This window comes from Aythya marila, assembly GCF_965140915.1.
Source record: "Aythya marila genome assembly, chromosome: 1".
Taxonomy (NCBI): domain Eukaryota; kingdom Metazoa; phylum Chordata; class Aves; order Anseriformes; family Anatidae; genus Aythya; species Aythya marila.
The window spans coordinates 2001289-2025729 of NC_139042.1; the positions used below are offsets into that span (position 1 = coordinate 2001289).

Sequence of the window (24441 nt, forward strand, 5' to 3'; positions counted from 1 at the left end):
ATTCTTGCCACATTGCCCCAGTGCCAGCCTGCTTAAACACCCAAAGACCCGTCGACCTCTACGTGCCATCGAACACGACCTGGGCTGAGCCACAGCCTCTCCCAAAACCTTCTTGGAAGCTTTTTCCCCGTGGACATCTGCTAAGCAGCCACCTGGAGCTTTGTTCTCTTCATTTTTTTTCCTAAACCAGGCAGAAAGCCATCGGAGAGGCACCCAAAAATGACCTTTGTGCAATCGGGCCGTCCTGCGGGTGCCGTTCATTTCAGAACAGATGTACAGAAAAGTGCACGAGGCCGAGTTCGGAGCTTCCCGTGGTGAACCCATATGTGGATATCGGTTGGAAAGGGGAAGATAAGTGTTGGGAATACGGTTTCTCCAGGATATGTCCTGTGGATAGGTGTATTCATCTCTTTGCCCTCTTCCTCAGAGATCCCAAATCCTTTGAAATCGGACGGTTGAGAGGAACCGAGGAGCTGTGCAGCGCGTATAGCATCGATTTATTGTAAAATCCTACAAAAACAGAAGGGTTTGGGTTGGAAGGGACCCTTAAGGTCATCAAATTCCACCCCCTGCCCCCAGCCCAGGCTGCCCCCAGCCCCATCCAGCCTGGCCTTGGGCACTGCCAGGGTTGGGGCACCCCCAGCTCCTCTGGGCAGCCTGGGCCACGGCCTCAGCATCCTCAGCCGGTTATTTCTGATCTTCCTCTCCCTGCGATAGACGTTTTTTTTTCCCTGTGGTCTTTCAGGGAGCAGGGATCGATCAAAAGTTTGGGAAAAATACGACTTAAAGCCGAGTGCTTGTTTACAATTGATAAATGCTAGCTGCTCTACAATGACTGTAATTGATCACCACAACACATTTTCTTCATTGAAGAAAAGAATTGGGTTGTTTTGTTAAAGGGCTTAGGGTTTTTTGTTTCGTTTCGCTCGCTTCTTTTGAAGGAAAGGTTAGAATCTGCCTGGTTATACCTCTGGCGCTGTCTTTAAACTATCAGGGATTAAAAAATAAAATCAAATCCCGTCTCCACGGATCCGTCGAGCAGAAATAAGGGGAAGCAGAAGGCGAAGCTCTTCCCTTGGTCTCCACACCCCTTTCCTTTCAGCCTGAATCCTACACCCGGAGGCTGGGGGACTGGAATTACCTCTGCTGCTCACCTCCGTGTCTCTCTCAAGCCCTCGACCCTTGGATTGCATCGAGCTGTGGAGTTGGTCTCAGGGCTGAAACACTTTTCCTCTCCTGATGGGAGATTTCCCTCTTGTGCTGAGGTCTGGGCTCTAGGAAGGTCTTGGGGCCTCCGCAGCAATTAATCCTATTTCCGCTTAATTATACGGGGACGCGTTTTGTCTCATAATTAGGATATCTACAACTCTCAGGGGAGTATTTGTGCCAGATAAGATTTGATTAAGACTCGTTATGGTGCTGTTTACCTCGTTTGATTAGTTCAAAAGCTTAGGTCCAGTTCCAGTTGTAAGCAGAGGGCTGTCGTCCCCCTCCCCTTCTCTTTGGCTGTGAATATTTATTACCGGGCTGCGATAACAGGCGTGTTTGCTGGCTCTGCTCCTCTCCTATCTTAGGATCTGATCTCTTAATCGTGTGCCGCGTACATCTCACGGAGGTGTAGCTCCATTTCAGCCCCTTGCTATTTGTAGGGTCGTTTGTGGGTTTTTTTTTTGCAGCTGAACCTTTCCGGGGAGCAGATTGCCTTCGCCCTGTGAAAATCAGCGAGGGGTTAGTCCCTGCTCCTGGGCAACCCTAAAAAACTCCCCAGCCTTTGACATCCACGGATCAGGACTGTTGAATTGGTCTGGGGAGCAGCAGCTCAGCGAGGACAACTGCAGAGATGGGAATTTCGTGGGTGAGGAACATCCCCAGGGGCCTGGAGCTGTGTCGGGGGATTAGGAAGACGTAGAAGGCTGAGGACGGTGTCGGCTACATCCCAAAATTCAATTATGCTGGCTGCAACGTGGCAAAATCATATTACTGCGTTCGAGCATTTTTATCTCGGGGTAATGCTTTTTGGTAATTATTTTTCAGGGATTTGCTCTGAGTGAGCAATTTGGACGGCGTGCAGCATTCTCAGACCCGGCTTAAAGAGTTCACGGGGTGTTTTTTGACAAACCTGCCTGTGCTGGTACAAGCAAAGGGAAAGGAGGTCTTTAGAAGTCTGGGTTACATGAACTCATGGTGGCAATCAAGGTGTTTTTTATTATTATTAGTGGACATTTAGCAGGTATTCTATGGGACAAAGTGTCAGGAACAAACACGGGGATGCTCTGGAGCTAATGATAAAATATGGTCGTAAAGATTCCTGGAAGAAATGCTGGCTCTGCATATATCCTATAGACCCTATGAACTCTAGAGGACGGATATTTTTATATATGGAAACAAATGAGCAAGTCCTTTTAAAAACATCCCACAGATAATAGTCACAGAGACTTGAAATTTAGCTGAGATGAAGAAAAATTGCTGTAGGACTCCGGCAGACTTTCAGAAATCTTTTAGGTAAAGGGGCCGGCGATTATCTGGGGCTACGAGACCATCGGTGTTGCTTGTTTTGGAGATTTTCTTGCTGCCATTTTTTAATTCCAGCTGCTTTCACCTTTTGAAGGGTGGATCACACTGAAAGTCCAACCAGCTTTCTGTGGTTTCCCGTGGTTTGAATGCGTGGGGTGTGCGTTTATGGGGTGTCTTTGGGCTCTGATTAAAGGAAATCTCTGGATCTTTGGACTGTGAGAAATACACCACATTTATCCAGTAAATTAAGGAGCAGTGTTCATTAACAGGAGTGCAGAGAAACAGGCAAGTCAATGTTTATGTGCAGACATTTTATTTACATTTCTACTTGCAGAATTTGGGTGATTTCCATCCAGTCCAGTTACTGGTAGCCTGGGAACGATTTCTCCAGCCCTCCAAACCCCGCACGCTTTGCTCTTGCTCCCACCTCCTCCCCCTTCCTCCTTTCCCACCACCTCCTCTCCCACCTTAGCACTCGTTCATGGTTTTTTGTGCTTGAGCTTGGGAAAAAGAAGCCCGCTGGTGTGGCCGGGGCCGTGCAGGTGAGCTCTTCTCCATTCATTCGCAGCTCCCCTGGTGTTTTCTTAACCCTGCCATTCCCTCCCGAGACACGTTATCTGCGGCTGTGTTTCATTTCCTCTTTGTTTCACCCCAGCAGCCTCTTTTGATTGAACCCTCTGAATCCAGGCAGAGTATTTAGCATAGAAATGAAGTGAATTGGCTGTAACACCGGCAGAAACTCCCCACCCGTGCTCCCACTTGGAAAAGGGCTCCGTGTCACCTCGAAAAATGGCCAGTTATCAGTTAATTCCCCAGCGGATCCAGAAGACTCTCTCCCTCACCTGGTTTTTACGAGGCTCTGGCACCACAAGGGCTCGATTTTGTGCTGCAAATGGATTCCAATAGGGCCAGGGTTCCTCTTCAGCTCCTGTTTCAAGGCTGAGCTCTCGGTTGTGCCTCAAATCGTAGGTGAGCCTGGTTGGGGAGAGGACTTTTTTGGCTGGGGGTTCATTTGGCATTTCCATCCCAAACATCTTTTATGGCCACAAGGCCGAGAAAGTTTGGTTTCCTGGCTTATTTCCTTGTGCATCCCTACTTTACCAATTTAAAACCCATTTGCAGGGGAGGGCTTACACTTGGTTTTGAGAAATCAGTGGCGTTTCAGGGCTTGTGTTCACTGTCCTCAGAGCATCTTCCACCTACCAGGGTGCAAATAGTTCTGGTGTGGCCCCAAATTTAAATGCTACGCTGCTTCTCATTAAGAGAACACTTTCAATTTAAGACCTTTTTAATTAAAAAAGCCTGGAATATAACAAAAATTTCCCCAAATGGGACAAATAAAGGTAATATTTTACTAAAATATTTAGCCAAAACCCTTCTGTGGTGTTTACTTCTTAGCTAAAACAATTTGCTAAAACATGAGGCTATCTAATTTGGTAATGATTTTTTCCTGCCCGTAGAAAAATATTGCAGTAGAGTAAGATCTTTCTCATGAAAAATCATTTAGGTCTACTTGTAATCCTAATTTCACACGATTTAAATATTTGTACATATTTTAAGTATAGCCTATATCTAAAAAAATAATCTCTACTTGTGGCAGCAGGGAGAGGAGCTCTCTCTGATGAGCATCACGGTCTTGTTGTGCCCCCTGAAAAATCACGGAAAATAAAGCAACTCTGCTTCTTGGCAGCTCCATTCAAAAAGAATCCAACCATCACAGCCCAGGATATTTGAGGAAATTCATCGGATCAATTTTGGTGGATGTTGGTGTTTGCTTTTTACCCCAACACCTGTGAAGGTTGTTTAAGACTTAAGCCCATGGCGTGCAGCGCTGCAATCTTGCTGCTTTTGGTCTCCATCAGTTCCGAAGCAGTCGTTGCTCCTCATCTTATGCAAGCTGTAGGTCTAAAGACTTTTCTTAATTAAAACTGGAACGGTAAATAAACAAAATTATTCCCTCTTCCATGTAGAGCAATGACAGGTATGTGAGAAACAAGTAATTATGTTTTTTTAAAATGTTGTTTCTTTTTATTTTTTCCCTTTCATCATCTTACAACCTGCCATCAGCTAAGGGAAAAGAAGAGCTCGGAGAAGTGGGAACCACCCAGACCGCTGTTTGTAAACGTGGTGGGTGGCTGACAGTTATTAAATCAGTGCAAACGTGTTCTAGTCCTCAGCTATTAAAGGGTAATTGGTAAATAGTCCCAGTAAATAGCAATTTCGCTGTGAAGTAGGAAAATATTTGTCCTGCAGTGAGGCTTTAATAGCAAGGAAATCTGGGCAGGGTCCAGATCTCAGAGTGCTGGATTTCGGCATTGCAGTGCTTTGGAAACTCAGCTGCCTTCCTGGTAAGATGCCTCATGTTGCAGGGGATGTAAGCTCTTCGTTTTTAACGCTCATTAAAAAATATTTTACAAGCTTCTGTCGGTGGAGATCGGTCCAGAAGGACGGACAACATGCTTGTCTGCTGGGCTCCATCTCACAGAGAGGGAAAATCAATGCCTGAAGTTGTTATCTAGAAGCAGATGCCCTTTTTGAGGCTTTGAGAGCTGCTGCATCCTCTTTTCGGGGTATGCTAGCCCACAGGGTCTTCCTTCACTCATTTCTTGGAAAGAGCACCATTTTTCTTCAGATTTTGCTGCGGTGGCTTCTGGCTACGTTCCCACATCAAAGCTGAGAGCAAACGTTGTGCAAGGTGGGTCCCTGCCTGGTCGAAGGCTTTGGGACTGCAGCTCATGGCACTGTCACCTCCCGAAAGCATCTCGGGGCTGGGCACAGGAGAAAAAGCAGCACCCGAGCTGGTATGGAGCAATTCCAAGGTTTCCTCCACACCATCCTCTGTAATTTAATTTTTATTCCAGCATAACAAAAGCACCAAGCCCCAGCTAATTTGGACATGATGATATTTGAATGGAGCGCTTGTGTTTTTTATCTGTAGCTGCTCCCATGTGAGAAGCAGAATGAAGTTTTAATACCATCTGGCTTTTATAGATATTTATATACATCTGTCTGCATGTGTACACCTACATGGATAGGTAGGAAGCTGTTAAGTTGGGTCTAACGCTGTAATTATTTCGGGGGAGGAAAAAAAAATCCATATCCAGGCTCGTAAATAGCGTTATCCATCTTTCGAGTGCGGGCCTGACCCGGCGCTGTCAGTGCTTTTATGGTGTGCCTGCAGTGGAATGAAACCCAAAACATTCGTGGTTGGGAAGCGGCGTTTGTTGAAGATTAAGGGCGCTGCATGTAAATAGAGGGAAGGAACCCGATCGGATTCGGCGGTACCATGAATTAAAAACTTCTCCTCTGACTCCCAGCAAGCCCAGTCAAGGGGCTCGGAGCAGCCTGTTTATTTTAGCTAACAAGTTGGTCCAAACAACACGGCTCGCAGCGGACTAATACCATCTACAAATGTTTACAGCACGCCCAGGCGAATGTTTATTGCTGTTGCATAACCCGAGCGCATTGGAAATCGCATAACGAGGTAAAACAGCACAACAACGGGGCTGGGAGGTGCTGTGCAGCCCCTGTTGAGGGCGTTAAAAAGGTTTTGTACCGTAATGTGATGGCAGAACAAAGACAAATTGGGGCTGGCTTCTTCGTGCCAAAGCTTTATGTGTAGAGAAAGACATGTCAGCTCAATAATTAATGTAAGATTAAGGTTTCTCATTAACAAACAAAAGCAAATGACTTGCATTATCCTGCATTAAGTCCATCTATCACAGGTTTTCAGCATGATGAGATGCACCCCCAGGAGCTGCAAACCAACCCCACCGTGGTACCAAACCAGCCCCGGATGAAACAAGCCTTTTACCAGGTTGTTCTGCACCACAAATGCCCCGTGAGCCTGCTGATAGGCAGATGCCACGATACTTCTGGGCTTTGCCTGGGGTTTCAGCTCAGCATTTCTAATTTTGGCAGCTGGGCCACAGGCAGCCAAGAGCATCCCAGTGAGGCAGGAGCAATGCTCATCTCCACTCGGTGCCGCAGCATCCCTCCACTCCTCCCCCTTCTCTCAAAGGAAAAGTGGTTAGAAAGTGGTTTTGTTCCAAATCTTCAACACTTGGCATCCCTGGGTTCAGCTTTTCTGGTGCAGCCCTTCTGTGCTCACACTTCGGGTTTAAAAGTCTCTGTCTGGCTCCGTTTAGGGAGAAATCCACTTCTCATTTTGGTAAGCATGCCTGAAACATTAAAAAAGTAGAAAGGTTAGTGATTAATTAAAATAGTTGTTTCCCTGTCCTGGCAGCTTTAAAATCTACAAGCTGTAGAATAAGGAAAAAAGAGAAAAAAGAAGAAAAAAAAAGAAAAAGAGCAGCAGTTGTTGCCTGTCTGAGAGCAGTAGAGGGGTAAAAGGCCCTTTCCACTCATCCTGGCACACAAAGCTATAAAAGCATTTAAAACTTCAAGTTTTCTACCTTCCCATAGGTATCACTTTTGTAAATATTTACAGAGTCAGGGCCAGAGCTTGGGCCCTACTAAACTGCAAGGTTTTCAGCTCGATGCTTTGAATCTCTTTCTAATGTGCACACAGACAGATGGGTCACTCTTTGGACGTCACTTCTCTTTAACTTGGTGTTTCCTCAATCTTGGCTGAAGCAGCGTGGTGTGTATTACTCTATTTTTTTCTCATTTTCTTGGTTATATGAGCACTGTTTGCAGTACACGTTAATCATTCACCTGAAGGCTGCTCGAATGGAGAAGTGGAAACTCATGGCCAAGTGCCCGTGGCCTTTCCCATGGGAAACGTTCCCGAAATGCACCTTATCCTTTGCTGTCCCTCCCTGATTTCACAGGAGAGCTTGTGTGTGCATACAGAGATGCATTCCACATAATAAATTCTGCTCTTAGCTTCTCTGCTTTTTCTAAAAATCACGTTTATTCTAAGCAGAATTATAACTAATGGCTGGCAGAAGTGGTTTCAGTGCTTTAGAGCCACCTGTGCTGTTAGTTTCAAAGGGAAAAGGGCCCCACGGTTAGGTGGCTAGCTGGATGAAAGTCATACCTAAAGACTTAGTCATTTGTTTTCTGACCTGTCGTAATAGAAATACAGTGGTAAAGAGCAGCAGCTTGGCAAAACCAAGAAAAACAGCGGTGTCATGTCAGGACACCGCCAAATTTTGCATCTAGTGAAGGTTTTTTGGATGCGTAAGGGACAGAGACATCCATGGAGCACCAATTAACATTTGTATGCACTGTAAATATATTCCTACCTAGTCTGCTGCACTCCAGGAAAAGTAATTTCCCTCTGATTTTTATTTACACCCAACTGTTTTGCTGGAGTTTGGTTTTCCTTGGGCTCCAGGGGTGGCTGGGGGCGCGCCCCATTGATTGCAGTGGTGCTGCAGGACGATGCTGCCCAGCTCCGGGGGCGAAAAAGGGGCCGAAACTTTGCTGCTTGTACCGAAACTTGCTAAAAATGAACAATGCTGTGAAAGGAAACGCAGGAAAATCTGCCAGGCGGTTTGGTGGGCTGGTATTGTTGCCTCCGTGGTGACTCACTGCGGGACCTTTGCTAAATCCCTTCGGTTTTCTTCCTCTGATGAACAAGGGCAGCAGGGCGATGGTGGCGGTGCTGGACAAGGTATCAGGATCCTCAATTTCATCCCCAGGTTTGCCTCATGCTTTCTTTGAAAAATCTGCTGTGTTTCTCGGTGCTACCGTTCCCATTCCTTCGGTTTGTCAAACAATTTGGACCGGGGTCGTTGTTTACCACGAATTCATTAAAGCCTTGGCTCTGTCAGCCAGGAAGCGTGCCAGGATGCTCAAGTGAACCCAGCTGTCAGAAAACTTAATTTTTTCGTTCTGTCACAAAGACGAAATCATGGAAGTGTTTGGCGAAGTGTGAGGTTGATTAAAATTTGGGGGGTATTAAAATGGGCTGTTCCCAGAACCAGTAAGCTCCCTGGAAAGCAGCCTTCTTGCTGCCCTTGGGGTTTGTGCGAGCTGTGGTTGTGTGCTCTGAACAGCTCTGGGGGTTTGCAGCCCAAGACAATTCCTGATTTTAAAAATATTTTGATGCCCTGGGTCTTGTCGGGGTTTTTGCACTTCTAAAATCATCTGAACTAACTGACAGCCCTATAGATGAATAGGAAGTTAGTGGGAACTAGACGTTTTGGTGAAAACACCGCCCTATGAAATGGGATATGCCTGGAGTTTTACACCTCTAGAAAGCCCTTCCCTGCCTCTTGGCCTCACGCCGCGTTTCTGCAGGCAAGGAAATGAAGAACTGGACTCGTTTCTGCTTGGAGCAGCTTTCTGAGCCACCCGAGTAATCTCCGGATCCGGAAAGGACGTAATTGAAACGGGGCGAGGAGTGAAATGTAATCGTGGACGAGTTCTGATTTTTGCCTCTTTCTTTCCTCAGATAATTAAGCTGAAAGCAGAAGCCCGCCTCGACCTGCTGAAGCAGATCGGCGTCTCTGTGGACACGTGGCTAAAAAGTGCAATGAACCAAGTGATGGAAGAACTGGAAAACGAGCGCTGGGCGAGTCTTCCCTCGGTGACCAACAACGGCTCCTCGCACCTGGTACGGTTCCCAGCATGTAAACCTTTTCTTTGTCTCCACGTCACTCTTTTCCAGTAGCAACTCGTAACTTCGTATCGAGTAGAAACCAAAATTGGTAGCCTTTGGTCCTTCAGCTAACCAGAAAAATCTTCTGGTAGCTTAACTTGTCTGAAGCATGTTCCTGAATTTAACGCAAGAAGCTGGGAAGCTGGGTTCTGCTGCTGGGTTTACTTTAGATTGATTTTCTGGCCTTGGACGAGTGCCATACCATTTATTTTCCATCTCCTGAAAAGAAAAAAATGTCTGCGTGTTTCTTTGAAGTTTCATTAGGAGTTTAGGATGTTAGCTGAGTTATTGGGATGAAAGGCTCTTTTTTTCTTCTTTTTTTTTCCCAAATATTTAGGAAAAATGTTGACTCTACATCCTCTGTTCACGAGTAGTTTATGTGCAGATTGCTTTGAAAGTCGTCAGGAAAGCTAAGCCCGTTTTCCAAATCGATTTGGGCAGTCAAGATGAAAATTTGATGCATTCCACGTCAGTGTAAGGCTTTGGAAATCAGGCTGGTTTCCTCTGAATCGCTCTGAGCAGTGTTAATATTCCTCTCCAAAGAATTTGGGGACCACCAAATACTTGTCTGCACCTTGTCTTTCCGCACGAGTAGCTAGAATTCAGAGCAAAACCGAAGTGAAATTGGAAGCAAACACGACCACCACTGCATTTCATCAGCTGGTTAATTCTGCACCTCTTCAATTCAATTGCATGGATATGTCTCACTATATCCTCAGTTGCTCCAACACTTTTGAAAATTCCATCCACAATACACAAAATTTAACTAAAATGGGGCTTGGACCAACGTAAGATTGATAAGGACTTTTTACTTGTTTGGGTAAGCCCAGTTGGGTTTGTAATGTCTATGGCTCCTTTGCAAAATAAGCCAGAGACATCTTCTATATGTTTAGCTTGGGAAAAAATACACCACATTTTTATGTAATTCAAGAAAGAATAAAAAGAAAACTCCTTTTCCTCCCTTCTCCTGTCCCACAAAATGACGTGTTTCAAAACAAGCAGCCCTAGCTGAATCAAACAGCTGCCTGAACCGAGAAATCCTGTTCAGAAAACAGGAAGCTCTAAAAGAGCTCATCATCTATTTATTTTTTCTCCCCCTGCGAGGCATGCGATGCTGAGCTGTCACCTTTGGCAGTCCTGCTAGCCAATCTGCTGCTCTTCACCAGCAACCAACAAAAATAAAATTCCTGAAGGCTGACTCAGCTTGCCTCAAACAAACTGAATTTTTTTTCTCTGCGTGTCTAGCGTGTGGCAGAATATTCCACCCAGTTCAGAGGCTTTTGTGAAGTCTCACTTTGGGTGTGGGTACTTCCTTCACTCGTAGTCTTCATACACTATTAAAATTACGTCATTCACACTTGTTTTTTAAATCTTTTTGACCAATTCTTTGGGCAGCCAGAGCGTACCTTCTGCATAACAAAAGTTGAGGGGAATGGCAGGGTGGTTTCTCATAGCACTGAGGATGGATGGAGAATGTCCTTTGCAGCAAGCATGCATTGCCTACACACAAAAAGTCCTGCTTTTTCTTGTGTCTTTTCATGGTTTTCTGCTTTTTTACTGGGTTCTTGGTAATGGTTAAGGGGCAAAATGTTCCAGGGAAGGTCTTTTTTGGATGTACAGATACTTTCATGTCCACTTCAGTTCACAAGAGGGAGTGAGCACAGAGTAGCAAACACGTCCTGAACCCACTCTAGTCTTCTGCAGGATGTTGGGATGTCTCCTGGAGGATGTCCCACGTAGGGCTCGGATGCTGATGGTGATATACAAACGCTGATAGAGCCACAGCTCCTTGCAGGCAGTCTCTGCAGGCTTTATTCCCATCATTAGTAGCACGATTCAAGTCAGATTCAAGTCACACTGTGCAGATCTACCTTTCAGACTTCCCAAAACCTGGAGAAATTCTTCTGCTGAGTTTTATTTTCAGCCCTTCCTGGCCGTGATCGATGAGGAGAAGCCACATCGCTGCTGTGCTTGGTGATGTTTTTTCCCTTTCTTCTCCTTGTGCTCCACCTCCTTCGGCTTCCCGTCGGGCGTTGAGCATCCCGTTGGCTGCTGCCCAGCACCTTGTTCTCCGTCCCATCGCACATGCTGACAGCTGGCCCTGCACCCAAAACCCCGCGGGTCCCTGGCGAGCTCGCGGATGCCACGGCGTGGGAGGTTAAAGCTCTGGTTCCTGTTTTCTCCTTTTTTTACACTTACGTACGCTCCTGCTTGAAAAAAATAAAATAAAAGAGACGCTGTTGACCTTGGCAGGCCGGATGAGGACAGCCTGTGGATGGAATTCGTAGAACTGTTACAGGAATTACGCTGCAATTATCGGAGAATTACTGCGGCCTGAAACAAGCAGCACTTTCACTTCAGCCTGGCTCACAAGTCGGCTCCCTGCCCTCCTGACGTCGCGCTTTGCTCGGCAAGGCTCCCAGGGTGTTTTCTTCAAAGCGACTGAAATGAGGAAAACAGCACTGGTGGCTTGATAGCCATCTATTTATTTAATAAATACCATTTATTATATATTAAATACTCTAATAGAGATTTAAATTAGAACGTCTTGGATTGGAAGGGACCTTCAAGATCGTCAAATTCCAATATATTTATTTACAGTAAGCAGGAGGAGTTAATATCCCATCACCTATCCAGTCGGCTGACTTTCTGATAGCACGATGAAATGCATCATCTTGGAAGGGAATACCTTTTTTTTTTCCTCGTGTAGATGCCAAAAAAAAAAAAATGTTAATCATCATTTTGAATTTCAGTGTCATCTAGAAGACGTACGCAGGGCTACTGTGACATATTGATGGGGCTGGGAAACCTTTCTGGTGCTTGCCTCTGGGATAGCAAGTGTATATATAAAGGAACTTATTCAGAAAGGAGGAATTTGTGATTTAATATTATATTATTTTTATATCATTATTATTTATTCAAAATAAATGGAATTTATTTTCCAGGAATGAGTGCTCTGCTGTTGACAAGGTCAACAAGGATAGATGAGGATAGATAAGGAGGAAAAAAAAAAGACTTTGGGTTTTCTTTTGCTATCAGTTGTGGAACAAAACTAGAAATATATTTGCGTTTTGTTTCACACGTAGAATCAAGCTGTCTTGTCAGCTTCTTATCTTCATTTATCCTTGTTTTTCTGTTTTGTCCCTTTGGTACCACTCTGGCTGCTGCGTTTAGTCTCTGCTGACAGTGTCTTTCGCTACCAGACTGCATAGAAAGAGGAGCTTTATGAAACAAACTGCTAAGTTTTCTGTATCCTTAATGCTGTTTTCCCTCTGCGTGCCAACTTCGCAAATGATTCCCTTCAAGGAGCTTGAGCAGCCCACACACTGCAAATTAAAACGTATTTCTCCTCCTCGTGTTAGAAAACCAGCACCAGATGTTCCACGAACACGGCCCTCTAGACATGATACACCAATTTCCATGAGGTTTCGTGTGGCTGTCAGCTGGATGCCAGCTCCGGCTGCTGGGACGTAGAGCATACACAGCACAAACCAGTTAGAAACTGGAGGGGAAACCTTACATGTGCCATAATTTAGTAGGTTGCTGATTTATCAAAGCATTAGCTAGCCAGGACGGTGAGTTTTTCATAGTACATCCATGAACAGCGGGGTAGGAATGGATAGAAACCGTTCTGGAGTGAAAATGCCTGGGAGAAATTCATAAGAGTTACAAGGAGGTGTTATAAAAATTAGTGTAAATCAGAAAATCATCAAGCTTTGTGATCTGCTCCAGGTCTGGAGGAGCAAAATACCCTCCTCCTCGGAGTATATTCATGTTTCAATACTATATATATATATACATGCATATATATTACATATTTATAAGGGTTTAAGTGTATTTTTATAAACATAAATAAAGAGAAGACGGCAAATACGTAGGCAAGTCCTTCAAATCAAAGGCAACACTGCTATCTTTGCACGAGATGAAATGTTTATTCAAAATGCAGTCTGGGCACGCGGCCAAAGCACAGTGCTTGTCGATGTTGCCCCGGCTGCATTTACAGAAACCTGCCTTCTTCCAGCATGTTGACTCCAGCTTTTATTTCAACTTTTACGGCTAGTTTTTTAATCGTAATTCTTTCTCTCAGGATTTTTTTTTTTTTTTTTAATAAACTGCGGCAAATACCTCGCGCAGAGCGCACCAGATGGAAGGCTGAGGTTTTTATTTCTCCAATTTGAGTATTTCCCCTGCAGTTTCATTTTGTAGCTCGTGGTCACAGGTATATTAGCCTCTTAATAGCACAAATTCTCCGTAACCGACCTTTTTTTTTCCATGAAACTATTTGCTACGGCTCTGAAATGGCATCTCCAAAGCACATTGGTCACATTTCATAGCTTATGTAAAAAATTGCTGTCCGGCAGTTGAGTTACAGCCTCCAAAATCTTTTAGTGATGGGTTTTAAGTCCTGGGTTTGAATAAAGAATTACAGCTGAGTTGGGCAAAGATGGGATTTGGTGACAGCTCTTATTCATCTGCTTCCCTTACTGGCTTTGTTTGATGATTGTCTTCCCGACGCTGAGACTCACAGGCTGAATATTTTTTGGTCCTGATTTCCTTCTTTTATTTTTTAAGGGAAAAACTTGCATTGTGTTTTTGTGCAGTCACTGATGATTCAGTAATTGCAAACAGGAAAAACCAAAACCAACCAACCAAAAAAAAAACCCTGAAGAATAGTGGTTAATTCATTTCATTGTTACTTCTTCACTTCTTTTTATTTAACACGTTCATTTTGGCTTTTGATTAAGTTTGACTTCACATTCAGTTTGACTTCATTTTGATGAATTTATTTGTTTTTAATAGATTAATGCTGATGCGGAAAAAGAAGAAGGTGAGGAGTTTGAAGACAGCATGGATGTTTTTGATGACAGCAGCTCTAGTCCTTCTGGTACTCTAAGAAATTACCCTCTCACCTGCAAAGTCGTTTATTCGTATAAGGTTTGTGATTTCTTTTTTTCTTTTAAATTTGTGTCTGCTTCGAAAAACGAATCCCACCATGATATATAACACACACAGCACAGCCTGGGGGAATTGGAGTTAGGACGCCAGCGTTTGGTAATTGTGCACATTAACTGTGTCTGAATGCGAGATGTGAAAAGCACAAGGAGAGAGGAGCACGTAGAGATGTCCCTGTCTGGCTCCTGCCATCAGGAGGTGTTCTCATGTTTGTTGCTGAGTCTGCAGGGCTGCACTAGCAGTGGTATCAGCGTCCGGCGCGCCTGTGCGCTGCGCGACAAAGCTGCTCTTTGTGCTGGAATAGTGCAGCCACTGTTGGCGAGTTAAAGCTTTGCTGACAAACTGCATTCATGCTGTTTACCTCTGCTCGCGCTGTTGGGCCAGCCGTAAATCACACCGCGCCGGGAGCCGAGGCCAGTGGCAGCCTTCGAGTACGGAGTAATTAGGGTTACAAAAGTAAACAGGGCTCGGCAGGCTGGGTGGCATTCAGGGGGCTTCCATCTGTCCTCTTGACTGAAAAAGGCCTTGCGGGTGCCATGGGCACTCAGAAAAACCCCTTATTAATCTGCTTTAAAGTCAGCTACATCATAGACTTTTTTTACTTTTATTTATTTTAAACCTCATTTCTAATAGAGTTCTGCATGAGAATTCTAATTTCTAGTAGAACTCTGTCCCTCGCACCCGAAAACACTTCTAGTTTCTAATTTTCCTGTTATACTCCTCAGGCTTCGCAGCCAGATGAGTTGACCATAGAGGAGCACGAGGTGCTGGAGGTTATTGAAGACGGCGATATGGAAGACTGGGTAAAGGTATCATTTTCCTCAGGTTGTTTTCTTTCCGCTATTACTTTTAGAAACAGAACTAGTGACGTAAGAACGTATTTGGATTTTTTTCAGAGTAGTAGGCAAAAGCAGAGCATCTTTCCTGTCGTTTATTTCCAGGCACGGAACAAGGCGGGCCAGGTGGGTTATGTCCCGGAGAAGTACCTGCAGTTCCCGACATCGAGCAGCCTGCTGAGCATGCTCCAGTCCCTTGCAGCACTGGACAGTCGGTCACACACCTCAAATAATTCAACGGAGGCTGACTTGGTCTCAGGCAGCCTGAATGGAGACTCCAGTGGTAAATATCAATAAATCAGGAAGTGGTGTGTTAAGCTTGCTTTCAAACGTGGTCTGTTCAGTGAGTTTGGAGGTTGCACGTGAGATTTTCACAGAATCACAGAATCATTTAGGTTGGAAGAGACCTCCAAAATCACCCAGTCCAGCCTCTTATTTCTCAATTTCTCCTTCTTGAGCTGCACCTGAGCACAACTGTTCTTAACAACGATCTACTTACAATCAAACATCTGCATAATTGACTTGTCTGTCTTGTAGAGTTGCAATTAACATTAACCAAAATTAAGGAAACCTAAAATAACTTGATTTAGCAATTATTCATATAGCTCTTGGTTGTTGTTTTTTTTTCAGTCTGATGCTGATTACACTTTTTTTCTTTCCCCAGTCTGTTTTGTAAAAGCACTTTATGACTATGAGGGCCAGACAGATGATGAGCTGTCCTTCCCAGAAGGGGCGATCATCCGCATCTTGAACAAGGAGAATCAAGACGATGATGGGTTTTGGGAAGGAGAATTCAACGGACGTGTTGGGGTATTCCCATCAGTGTTAGTTGAAGAGCTTACGGCCTCAGAAAACGGAGAGACTCAGTGGATTGGAGATATTCAGGTACGTGGAGAGTTGTATGTGTGGTGTTAGTTTGTTGGGGCATGTTCCTGTAGGAAATTTTACCCTCTGCACACTAACCCTTTTCACTCAGTGACAAGCTTTGACAATCTTGAGCTTTTCCTTTTGCTAGTAATGTACTCGATGTTATGAAAATGTGATTTAGAAATCACCCACTTCGGGAAGTTTTGCAAGGCTACAAGATCTGCTGCTTCTTTAACAGAAAAAAAAAAAATAGAACAAATTAAGAAAAAAGAAAAAAGTGAATGCTTACCTTTTAGCTCCTTACCCAGCCTAATAATTACCAACTGATGTGTTTTGGCAAATGCAGCAGATTTGTGAATAAAGGAAAGTATTTGGGTAGAAAGGAAATGAGCCAAGGAGAAAATTCGCAGTCTACTTCTTCTAATTAATTCATGGCATGGACTGAGACATCGAACAGAACCTGGCAAAAAGAGAATTACAGGCTCTCTTAGCCCTAATTTAATGTTTTCATACTTAAAGCTGGTCTGCGTCTTCTCAATTTTTGAAGGGAGAATGCTGCTGAATATTGTAGCACAGTACTTTTTGCCAAAATGTCCTCATTTCAGCGTAGTTCTGTAATCCCCACGCTACATTAGAAAATCAGGCGCCTTCTGTAACTGTGGTGCTGGAAACTGGACTTCCATGTGTCCTACAGACATTTCTCCAGTGTTTTAGTCTTTGATTTGAGAAGACCACGAAGACAGAGGAGTGTTCAGCTGCATTCCTGGGCACACTGAGTTCCTCTGTTCTGACTGAGCTTCATTTCATTTGAGATAAAAATGCCAAAGTGCTGCCTGTATTTTAATGGGTAGGAATGTCAGAGGTAACCAAAGAGACATTCACGGAGCTTTTTGGACAAACTTTACACGTGTTTGTGCCATACAATACCAATGCTAATTTTGTTTCATATTCTTTGTCCCAATTACATGCAGGAGTGTTATTGCTTCTGTTTGTCTCAACATTTTAACGGCACAAACAGAACTGAGCAGTCAGAACACTTTTATCACATTTTTGTGTATGTGTGGAGAGGCACGCTTGGCCAAATGGCTTTTTTTTTTCAGATAACCTTCAAAAAGCCTGTCTAAATTATACCTGGGAAAGGATGAAAATTTCTGCTCGGTGGCAACCTGTGATTTAAAGATAGATCTGTAATCACTGTTGGATATCTTGGCTGTCCTCTGGTGTACCCGACAGCGCTTTTGTCAGATCGTTTTTCTCCAGATGAAAGTTCCTAGCATGCTAATGCCCCAGAGAGCTTCTCATGCCGTGGTTTGTAGATAAAAACCGTGGAGGAGTAAGGCTTTACCTCTCTTTCATGCAGGTATCCCCGACTCCGAAGCCCAACAACGCCCTCCCGCCGCTGCCGCTGTACGACCAGCCTCCCACGAGCCCCTACCATAGTCCAGATAAAAGAGGGTCCCAGTACTTCCCCAGATCGCCATCAACTAATGGTAAGAAGTTTTGTGATAGACAAAGAAGCAGTTCAGCTCATAAAATGTTGGTATTTCGGGAAAACAAAAACCAAAAAAAAGCTTTTTTTTGCAACATAAATCTTACTCAGCAATATTGAGTGACCCGGTGGTGGTGTGTCGATGCTTTCTCTTTCAGAAAACAGCTTCAGCTCAGAGTCCCCTGGATTCTCCCAGCCTCCCCGACTTCCTCCTGAAACTTCATACGGCAAACTGCGACCTGTGAGTTTCAAATGCTGTTTTTTTTTTTTGTTGATGTTACCAGGTTTTAAAGCTGGGTCGTGTCGCTAGCCCAGCTAAAACCCGCGCTGGGGCATTCGGAGCAGTGGAATTCCCGTGGCCTGTGATACAACACCTGATGGTTTGGCTCTCAGTGCCCTGCAAATCCAATTACTCCGTATAATAATAGAGCATCTCGGGAGAATGGTGCGAGGAAAAGTCTGCTCACTCCCCTTTGATAATCCCACAGATGTGTCAGAAAGCTGTGGGACACGAGAGCTATTGGAGATAAGTGGGTACTGGAACAAAACAAAGCTGCGCTTGTTTAAACAATAAGTCCCTGACTGGGCTTAAAAATGACCTTGAATTTTATCTGGCCCCTTTGTATCCAGCCTGCCCTTCTGCATCTGCCTTGGTAGCTGGAATAGCTTCGTGTCTCTTTGTGAGGCACATGAATTGTGAGATGTAAGCTGGGAGGAAATTGTTACGTCTATAATGTAGATGTTAGTCAATAAACCTACACCACCTTGCGAGGCTTTGGGAGATTACTTCTGCTGTTGCCACACGTAATACCCACTGAGCAGAACCAATAAAGAGGTGGTGAATAAATGCCAGAACAGTTTAATCGTATGATTTGTACAAGTGTTTTGTGTTTTTTTTTCCAGAGGTTGTGTTCCCAGCCACACAACGCGCTGGCAGACAAATCTGCTCGCCGGCAGTTTGATGTAATACGCAATCCTTGGAGCTCTATTGCATTTAGGGCTAATTTTTTTTCCAAACTGCTTGATTTGAGAATTTTGAATTAAAAATTTTCTTAACAGTGATATCCTGTACCTTTTGTGATGCCTTTGCTGCTTAGACAGAGAGCTCCTGCCAGGAAAGGAAAGGAAAAATTTCATCACTTCAATCTTGCAAAGTTCATCCACTAGGGTTAACTTTGAATCACATTTTGAGGATTTCAAAGTCCGGCAACAAATCACATTAAGATCTAATATTTGTGTTTTCCTAACATTTTTAATGAATGAGTTTGCAGAAGAAGTATTCTTTGAATGAATATTCAAAAATGCATTCAAATATTCCAGCAGTCAGTGAGTTAGCCTTAGTGAAATACAGATGAAAGATACAGCGCTGCATTATTAAACATTTAAGTACTGAACAGAGAAGTTGCAAGTTACCATATTCTCTGGTGAAATGACTGATTCAACTCTTTCATTTCGTAGATTTGTATTTACTTAATTTGTTTCTTGCAGCTGAGTGCCTTTTCAAGATACTACAACAGTGCCATGTCTTAATTAAAGGGATTTCTTGTAGTACTGCATTTTAAATATGCATGTTTTTAAAATATTGTGAAGTTTTTTAGGGTATTGCTGACAGTACCAACCAGGGAGGCGCAGCTGTTTCATACTCCACAATTCATGTTTTTCACAGCAAGTCATTCTGGTGTGTTCTGAAAACGTGACAAAAACCCTGCGTGGACTTTAAACGCCCTTTAAACCCTGTTAAAGCCCAAGGTTGAGTTTGGGGATATTTACTGGCATTTTCTGGCTGTTTCAGGTGCGAGCAGCCCCACCGCCCCCTACGCAGCATCATCGCCGGCCAACAGAGAAGATAGAGGACGTGGAAATTACTCTGGTGTAACGAGCGGACTGGTCGAGCAGTAGTGCTACAATCAAGGCCAAACGCCGCATTTGGTCGATCTCGTTTTTAGGCACCTTTGCATGATGAAGACGTTGAATAGAGCAAGAGATAGGGAGGATTTTCTGTGACGGTGACATGCTGGATTCCTTCCCACGGTCATGACTATTTCGTGCCTTTTTTTTTTTTTTGGGTTTTGGTTTCTAGACATCATTCTTCCTCTCTTAGCACAAACCAAGCCGGGCCAAGCAGCGAGCAGAGGATTGCCTTGGAGCAGGTTTCTCTCTTGGCTGAAGATGGTCAATTTTTATACAGAGGCCGAGGAAAGAGCCTCGTTCATGCAACTTAGTCATAGCATACTTCTACCACGTGCATTAGTACAGTATATTACTGTTGCCATAGGAATGTGTGAAAAGATTGTCAATTCTCCAAGTAGCATTACTTGTCTGATTAGCTATTAATCAGATCTTGCGGAACGAGAAAGGGAACTGAAAAAAAAATAAGTATAAGGAGAGGCTGGCTCCTCTTTACTCCCCTTGAGGAAGGAAGAAACAGGAAAATAATCTTATAGATAAGGAAAAGTGAGGCAGATCATATGGCGTTAATTACGTTAATGCACACCTCTTCAATAATTAACAGTTAAACAGAACTAAATGTTCTTTGTATTAATATTTATGCAGTACATTTAGTAATAGAGTATCTAATATGGAGGTGCTGAATTAGTAGCAACATCTTGTTCCATAGCATAAACCAACCGGTAGGAAAGTAAGTGAGATTTTGTCTAGATCTGGAAATTGAGCTTCTTTCTTTTTTTTTTTTTTTTTTTTTCTTAGCAGATTTTGGGGGTTTTCTTTTTTCTTTCTTCTTTTTTTTTTTTAATTTTGGTTTTCTTTTCTTTTTTTTTTTTAAAGTTTTTGGGTCACTCTTACCCCAGTTATTGCCGTGTACTTTATTATCCAACGTTAGCAGTGTATCTTTGTCATCAAAAGATCTGGCTAGAGTTAGACGTTACCTTTAGAGTATTTACATGCATTATTTAGTTCGTGCATTGGATGGTCCTGTAGTGTTCTCCCACCTGAAGCCAGAGCCAGGAAAAACTCTGGTTTATTCCAAGCCTTCAGACTGCCTTAGTGGCCAAGAGCACAACGGAGCATGGTCGCAAATTCCTCTTAGGCAACAAGTAGAGAGTAAAAAAAAATCTCAAAAAAAATCTCAAAGCTAGGCTTAAATCAGAGATCTCTGGGAAGGAGGCTTTTTGTTGGTGGTGGGATGGAAAAGGAAGAGGGTTTTCAAAGCTGTAACACGAAGAGGAAAGGGGAAAACCAGGTGAAAGCAGGTTTCTCTTCATATGTGATTCCTAAATTGCTCTCAGAATAGCAATATCCGTCGGATCAAAGCTGAGAGGCATCACAAGGTTGCTTTTTTTGAGCTGTTGTATGGGCTCGAGTGAACGCGCTCTTCTGTGTTCATTTTTTTTTATTTTCTAAGCCAGTAAATCGTCTACCGTTAGTTTACTAACAAGGGCTATTTTTTGAGGCTGCATTTACAAAAATCATCTAACCAGATTTTGTCATAAACTTTGCACATACTTGTAAATCCCAACCCAAGCTGGGTCTCTGAGACATTCGCATTTGCCAATCTCCTTTCCCAGTGGGATCTTGAACCAAGAGTGGGGCTGTTTGAAGAAAAAAAAAAAAATTCATTGATCAGTTATGAAATCAGTGACTGTCCAATGAAGTCTTTTCCATATTTTTCATTCTTTTGCACCTCTTGTCCTGTTGATCTGTTCGAGGTCTTTTTATGTGTTTATCAAACTTGTTCTTAAGTTTAAAAAAAAAAAAAAAAAAAAGTTTTTAAAAAGATTTAACTGTTTGCAAAAATTTTGAAAGCTTCACAACGCAGAAGAAAAGCAAGTTTTGCCATAACGTTCACGTTCAATTTCTTTGGCCAGTTTTTCTGTGTCCTTCATACCTGGACTTTCAAAATTCAGAAAGTGTTATTTAAAGTCTCTTTAGTTGTATTTTAAAATATTTTCTGTAAGAGCTGCTAATTTTATTTAAAAAAAAAAAAAGGAAAAAAAAAAAGAAAAAAAAAGAAAAGTTGTACAAATATGCCTCCTTTTTAACTATGATTTCTTCATACAGGGCATGTATTCGACGTATCATCATGTACAGCGTCAGTACACTGAAAGCATGGGTGCAAATGCTTTCTTTATATTGGCTGTAAAAAGTTTGTATTTATTATGTATAAAAAGTTGAATAATAAAAAAAAAGTGGAACTAAAGCCCTTTTGTTGCCCTGATACCAGACCCGGCGACGTTTGGGGCAAAAAGTCCGTGGAAGATTTCCACCGGGGGAAGATCTGTGGCTGAGAGAGAGCCTGGCCTTTGGGGACAAAAATACAGAGGTTTGGGGGCATCGTTTTTATGGTTTATTATTCTTTTATGCAGCAACGTGAAACTTCTGCTCAGAAAAACACACAAAAGCTTAAAACAATCTTAAAGCATCGCTTGGAGGTGGTATTTATATGAGGAACAAAATCCTTCCCCAAATGCAGAGCCGGCAACAAAGCCCCAGCTATCGAAATAACTGCTTAACGGCCCCGTTAGGATAATTGCATAAAGAAAGAGGAGGAAGGTGATTGGTAATACCTCTTCATCCCGATTGTCCTTTAATGGGCTCGATTTGCCTAATTGTGCGTTGCCCCTGCACCACGAACCAAGGCTCCCTTCGTGCTCTGCCTTTCCCTGTTATTTTCTTCCCAGCTCAGCAGCCCGGCGCCTTGCTTTGCTCCTTTTCCTTCCTCTAAGGTGAGTGCTTTTCGGCCAAGCCCTGCGCGAGGTCTCCTCCTTTGAGAAATCTTCTCCTGTTTTTTAGATCCATTCGCGGTGCTCCTCCAAAAATGATTGTCCCGACTGCTTTGTCCTTTTGTTCAGCGCCTCACTTGTTGCATCTCTCCTTTTGCTGCTTCACACACCTCTGTTCGTTATCAGCACAGCTTATAAACGATGCTAATCCCCAAATCCACCTCCGATTTTTCCATGAAGAGCTCCTCACCCTGCAGCGCTTTCCAAAGCGCTTTGCCTGCGAGAAGGAGACAGCTGTGGCTTTAACAGCTCTCGTTTTGAGGCCAAAAGGGAGCCTGGTACAAAGCAGAGGTTATGTGTGGCTTCGTGTTTGGTGTGGGGGATTTAGGGAAAGAGCACGTGGAGCTTGGCCAGTGCAAAGATGGAAATTTTTGAGAGAAAGTGACAGAAAGAATGAATGAAAACTCACTGACAAGGGGGAGATGATGGTTTTGCACCCACCTGGCCCTGCCCCAGCCAAAAAAAAAAAACCACCAGCAGCCAGGGAAGCAGGAGCCAGGCTCTGCTTTGCTGTGCCGTGTCCCAGGGGAAAGCTCAGCCCTTAAAATATGTCCTGGGTTGGGTTTGGGCTGTAGCAGACCATGGTTTTGTTCGCATCACACACGGCAGGCCCTCCGGGAGATAAAATCAGGACTGGCAGAGTGAAGAGAGTAAATTATTAAAGCCATTTCTTGGATGCAGCCATCGCCGGGTTGCCGGTCCGGGTACGTGAGGCTGCTTTAATTGCAAGCTGATGAGATTCTCGTCTGAGAATTGAGCGATTCGGTCTGCAGCATCCCTCTGAGCCTCTCCCCGAAAAGAAGAGCTTTCAGATCAGCCAGAAAGCTTTCGGAAAGGAAGCGTCGGAGGCTTTCTGTCATTTTCTGAGCATCCCAGGCTGCTGCTTCAGCTGCCCGGGGTCTCCTGGGAAGCTTCGTGGTCTTCAGCAGGCGGTCGGCTGCCCACCGCCGTGGCAGGATCGAGGATGGAGGCTGCAGAGTGTGCCAGGAGAAATGTCCCCAAAAAACAATATTCTGACACTCCTGAGGAGCCTGCCTGCTTTGTGCACTGGAAACGGGTTGGAAATGGCTTTTGAGGAGTGGAGCTGTCAGAGCAGCGTGACAACAAGTGGGTTCTCCCACTGCTCCCAGCACCTAAATGCATCATTTGGGGCAAAAACGTGCTGGGCTGTGGGCGCTGTCCTAACCCAGGGGTGGAGGAGGCTCTGTCCCCTCTTGGGTGCTCATTTTGGCTCCTGGGTTTGGTTTAGGTTTTTCTTTACAATGCAAATCCAAGAACAATTGCTGTGAGGTGTGTTCTGCTGTAATTGCTTCTCCTTTTTCCCGTTGTTTGTTAAAAGACAAATGAATTTCCAGGATCAGTTGCGCGGGGAGTGCTGACGGCAGCAGCTTCTCCAAACCCCGTAGCGCAGCTGTTTTGCCCGGCTGAATCCTGCAGACTGGGCCAAATCCAGCTTCACCTCCGTGTCACAGAGGCAAATTACTGCACTGATTAATTAATTTCTCCAGGAGTGGGGCCTCCTTCCTGCCGGACAGTGGGAGGGCACCGCAGGCACCACGTTTGAGTGCGAGGCTGTCGGGCGGGGACGGAAAACAGCCACAACCTCAGGTTAATTCATGAAATGTGCTTGCACGAGGAGATATGAGAGGCTGATGATTTAAAAGCATGGTTACGAGGTGTTTTTTTAATATTAATTCCGTGTGAATAAGAATAACCTGGTTTCTGAGGAGCAAGGTGTGAGCGATCGCAGCGTGCCTTTACCTGTTTGTGCGCCCTTCCTTTGCTTCCATTGCTTTGAATTGAGCACAAAACCATCATTTTCCTCCAAAAAGAGGTGACAGAAATGAGTGCAGCTCCTCAAAAAGGAGCAGCAAGGGCAGAGGAGGGACAAAGAGGGGATCGTGGCCGCTGTGATCTCCTTTAACCCAGCCCTCGTTTTGGGAACGGCTCGTGCTGGTTGGGTTTTGCTTGCCGTTGGCTTTGCAGCTCCTGCTCTCCCTGAATCGTCCTGGCTGGAGATAAATCAAGGATGCGAGGAGGTGTTATTCCTCCAGAAAGGCCGGCTCGGTAAACACGCTTCATTTATTTATTAGACCCTGCCAAGCAGGTGTGTCGCATCGCAGCCCGAATGGTTTATTTAGCACCGTGAGTAGCTGCAGTCCCCAAAATAAGCCCTTCCTGGATGGCAGTCATCTGATATTTTTGCCAAAACTGCTCATTTTCAAAAGCAAATAGCCCCTCGCAACTGCTACCGCTGCTTTGAGCTCGCTATTTAGAGCTATTTTTGAAAGATCGGGAAAAAAAATAAAAGGTGTTGCATCTTTGGCTCCGCTTTTGCATTCTGGTCAGGTGTCTGTGTGCTCCTCATGGGTCCCTAGCGAGCTGGCTGCCGAGGGCTCTGGTTAATGTCCTAGAAAATCACCTTGTGCGTGGACTCCCGGCTGTTCTGGTGCTGGTTTTTGCTGCTGGAGG

The 24441-nt window shown here is 44.3% G+C and overlaps 1 protein-coding gene across 1 annotated transcript in view; it reads left to right on the forward strand.

The window, feature by feature from the left end:
- Window positions 1-21475, forward strand: part of FCHSD2 (FCH and double SH3 domains 2) — a 137866-nt gene extending 116391 nt beyond the window's left edge. The window contains exons 13-20 of the mRNA XM_082751882.1: window positions 8879-9040; window positions 13886-14020; window positions 14764-14847; window positions 14980-15157; window positions 15539-15759; window positions 17102-17231; window positions 17389-17471; window positions 19023-21475. Of these exons, the coding sequence (XP_082608008.1) occupies window positions 8879-9040; window positions 13886-14020; window positions 14764-14847; window positions 14980-15157; window positions 15539-15759; window positions 17102-17231; window positions 17389-17471; window positions 19023-19106 (1077 nt within the window). The 3' untranslated portion in view covers window positions 19107-21475. The remainder of the gene's footprint in view (window positions 1-8878; window positions 9041-13885; window positions 14021-14763; window positions 14848-14979; window positions 15158-15538; window positions 15760-17101; window positions 17232-17388; window positions 17472-19022) is intronic.
- The last annotated feature ends 2966 nt before the right edge of the window (window positions 21476-24441 follow it).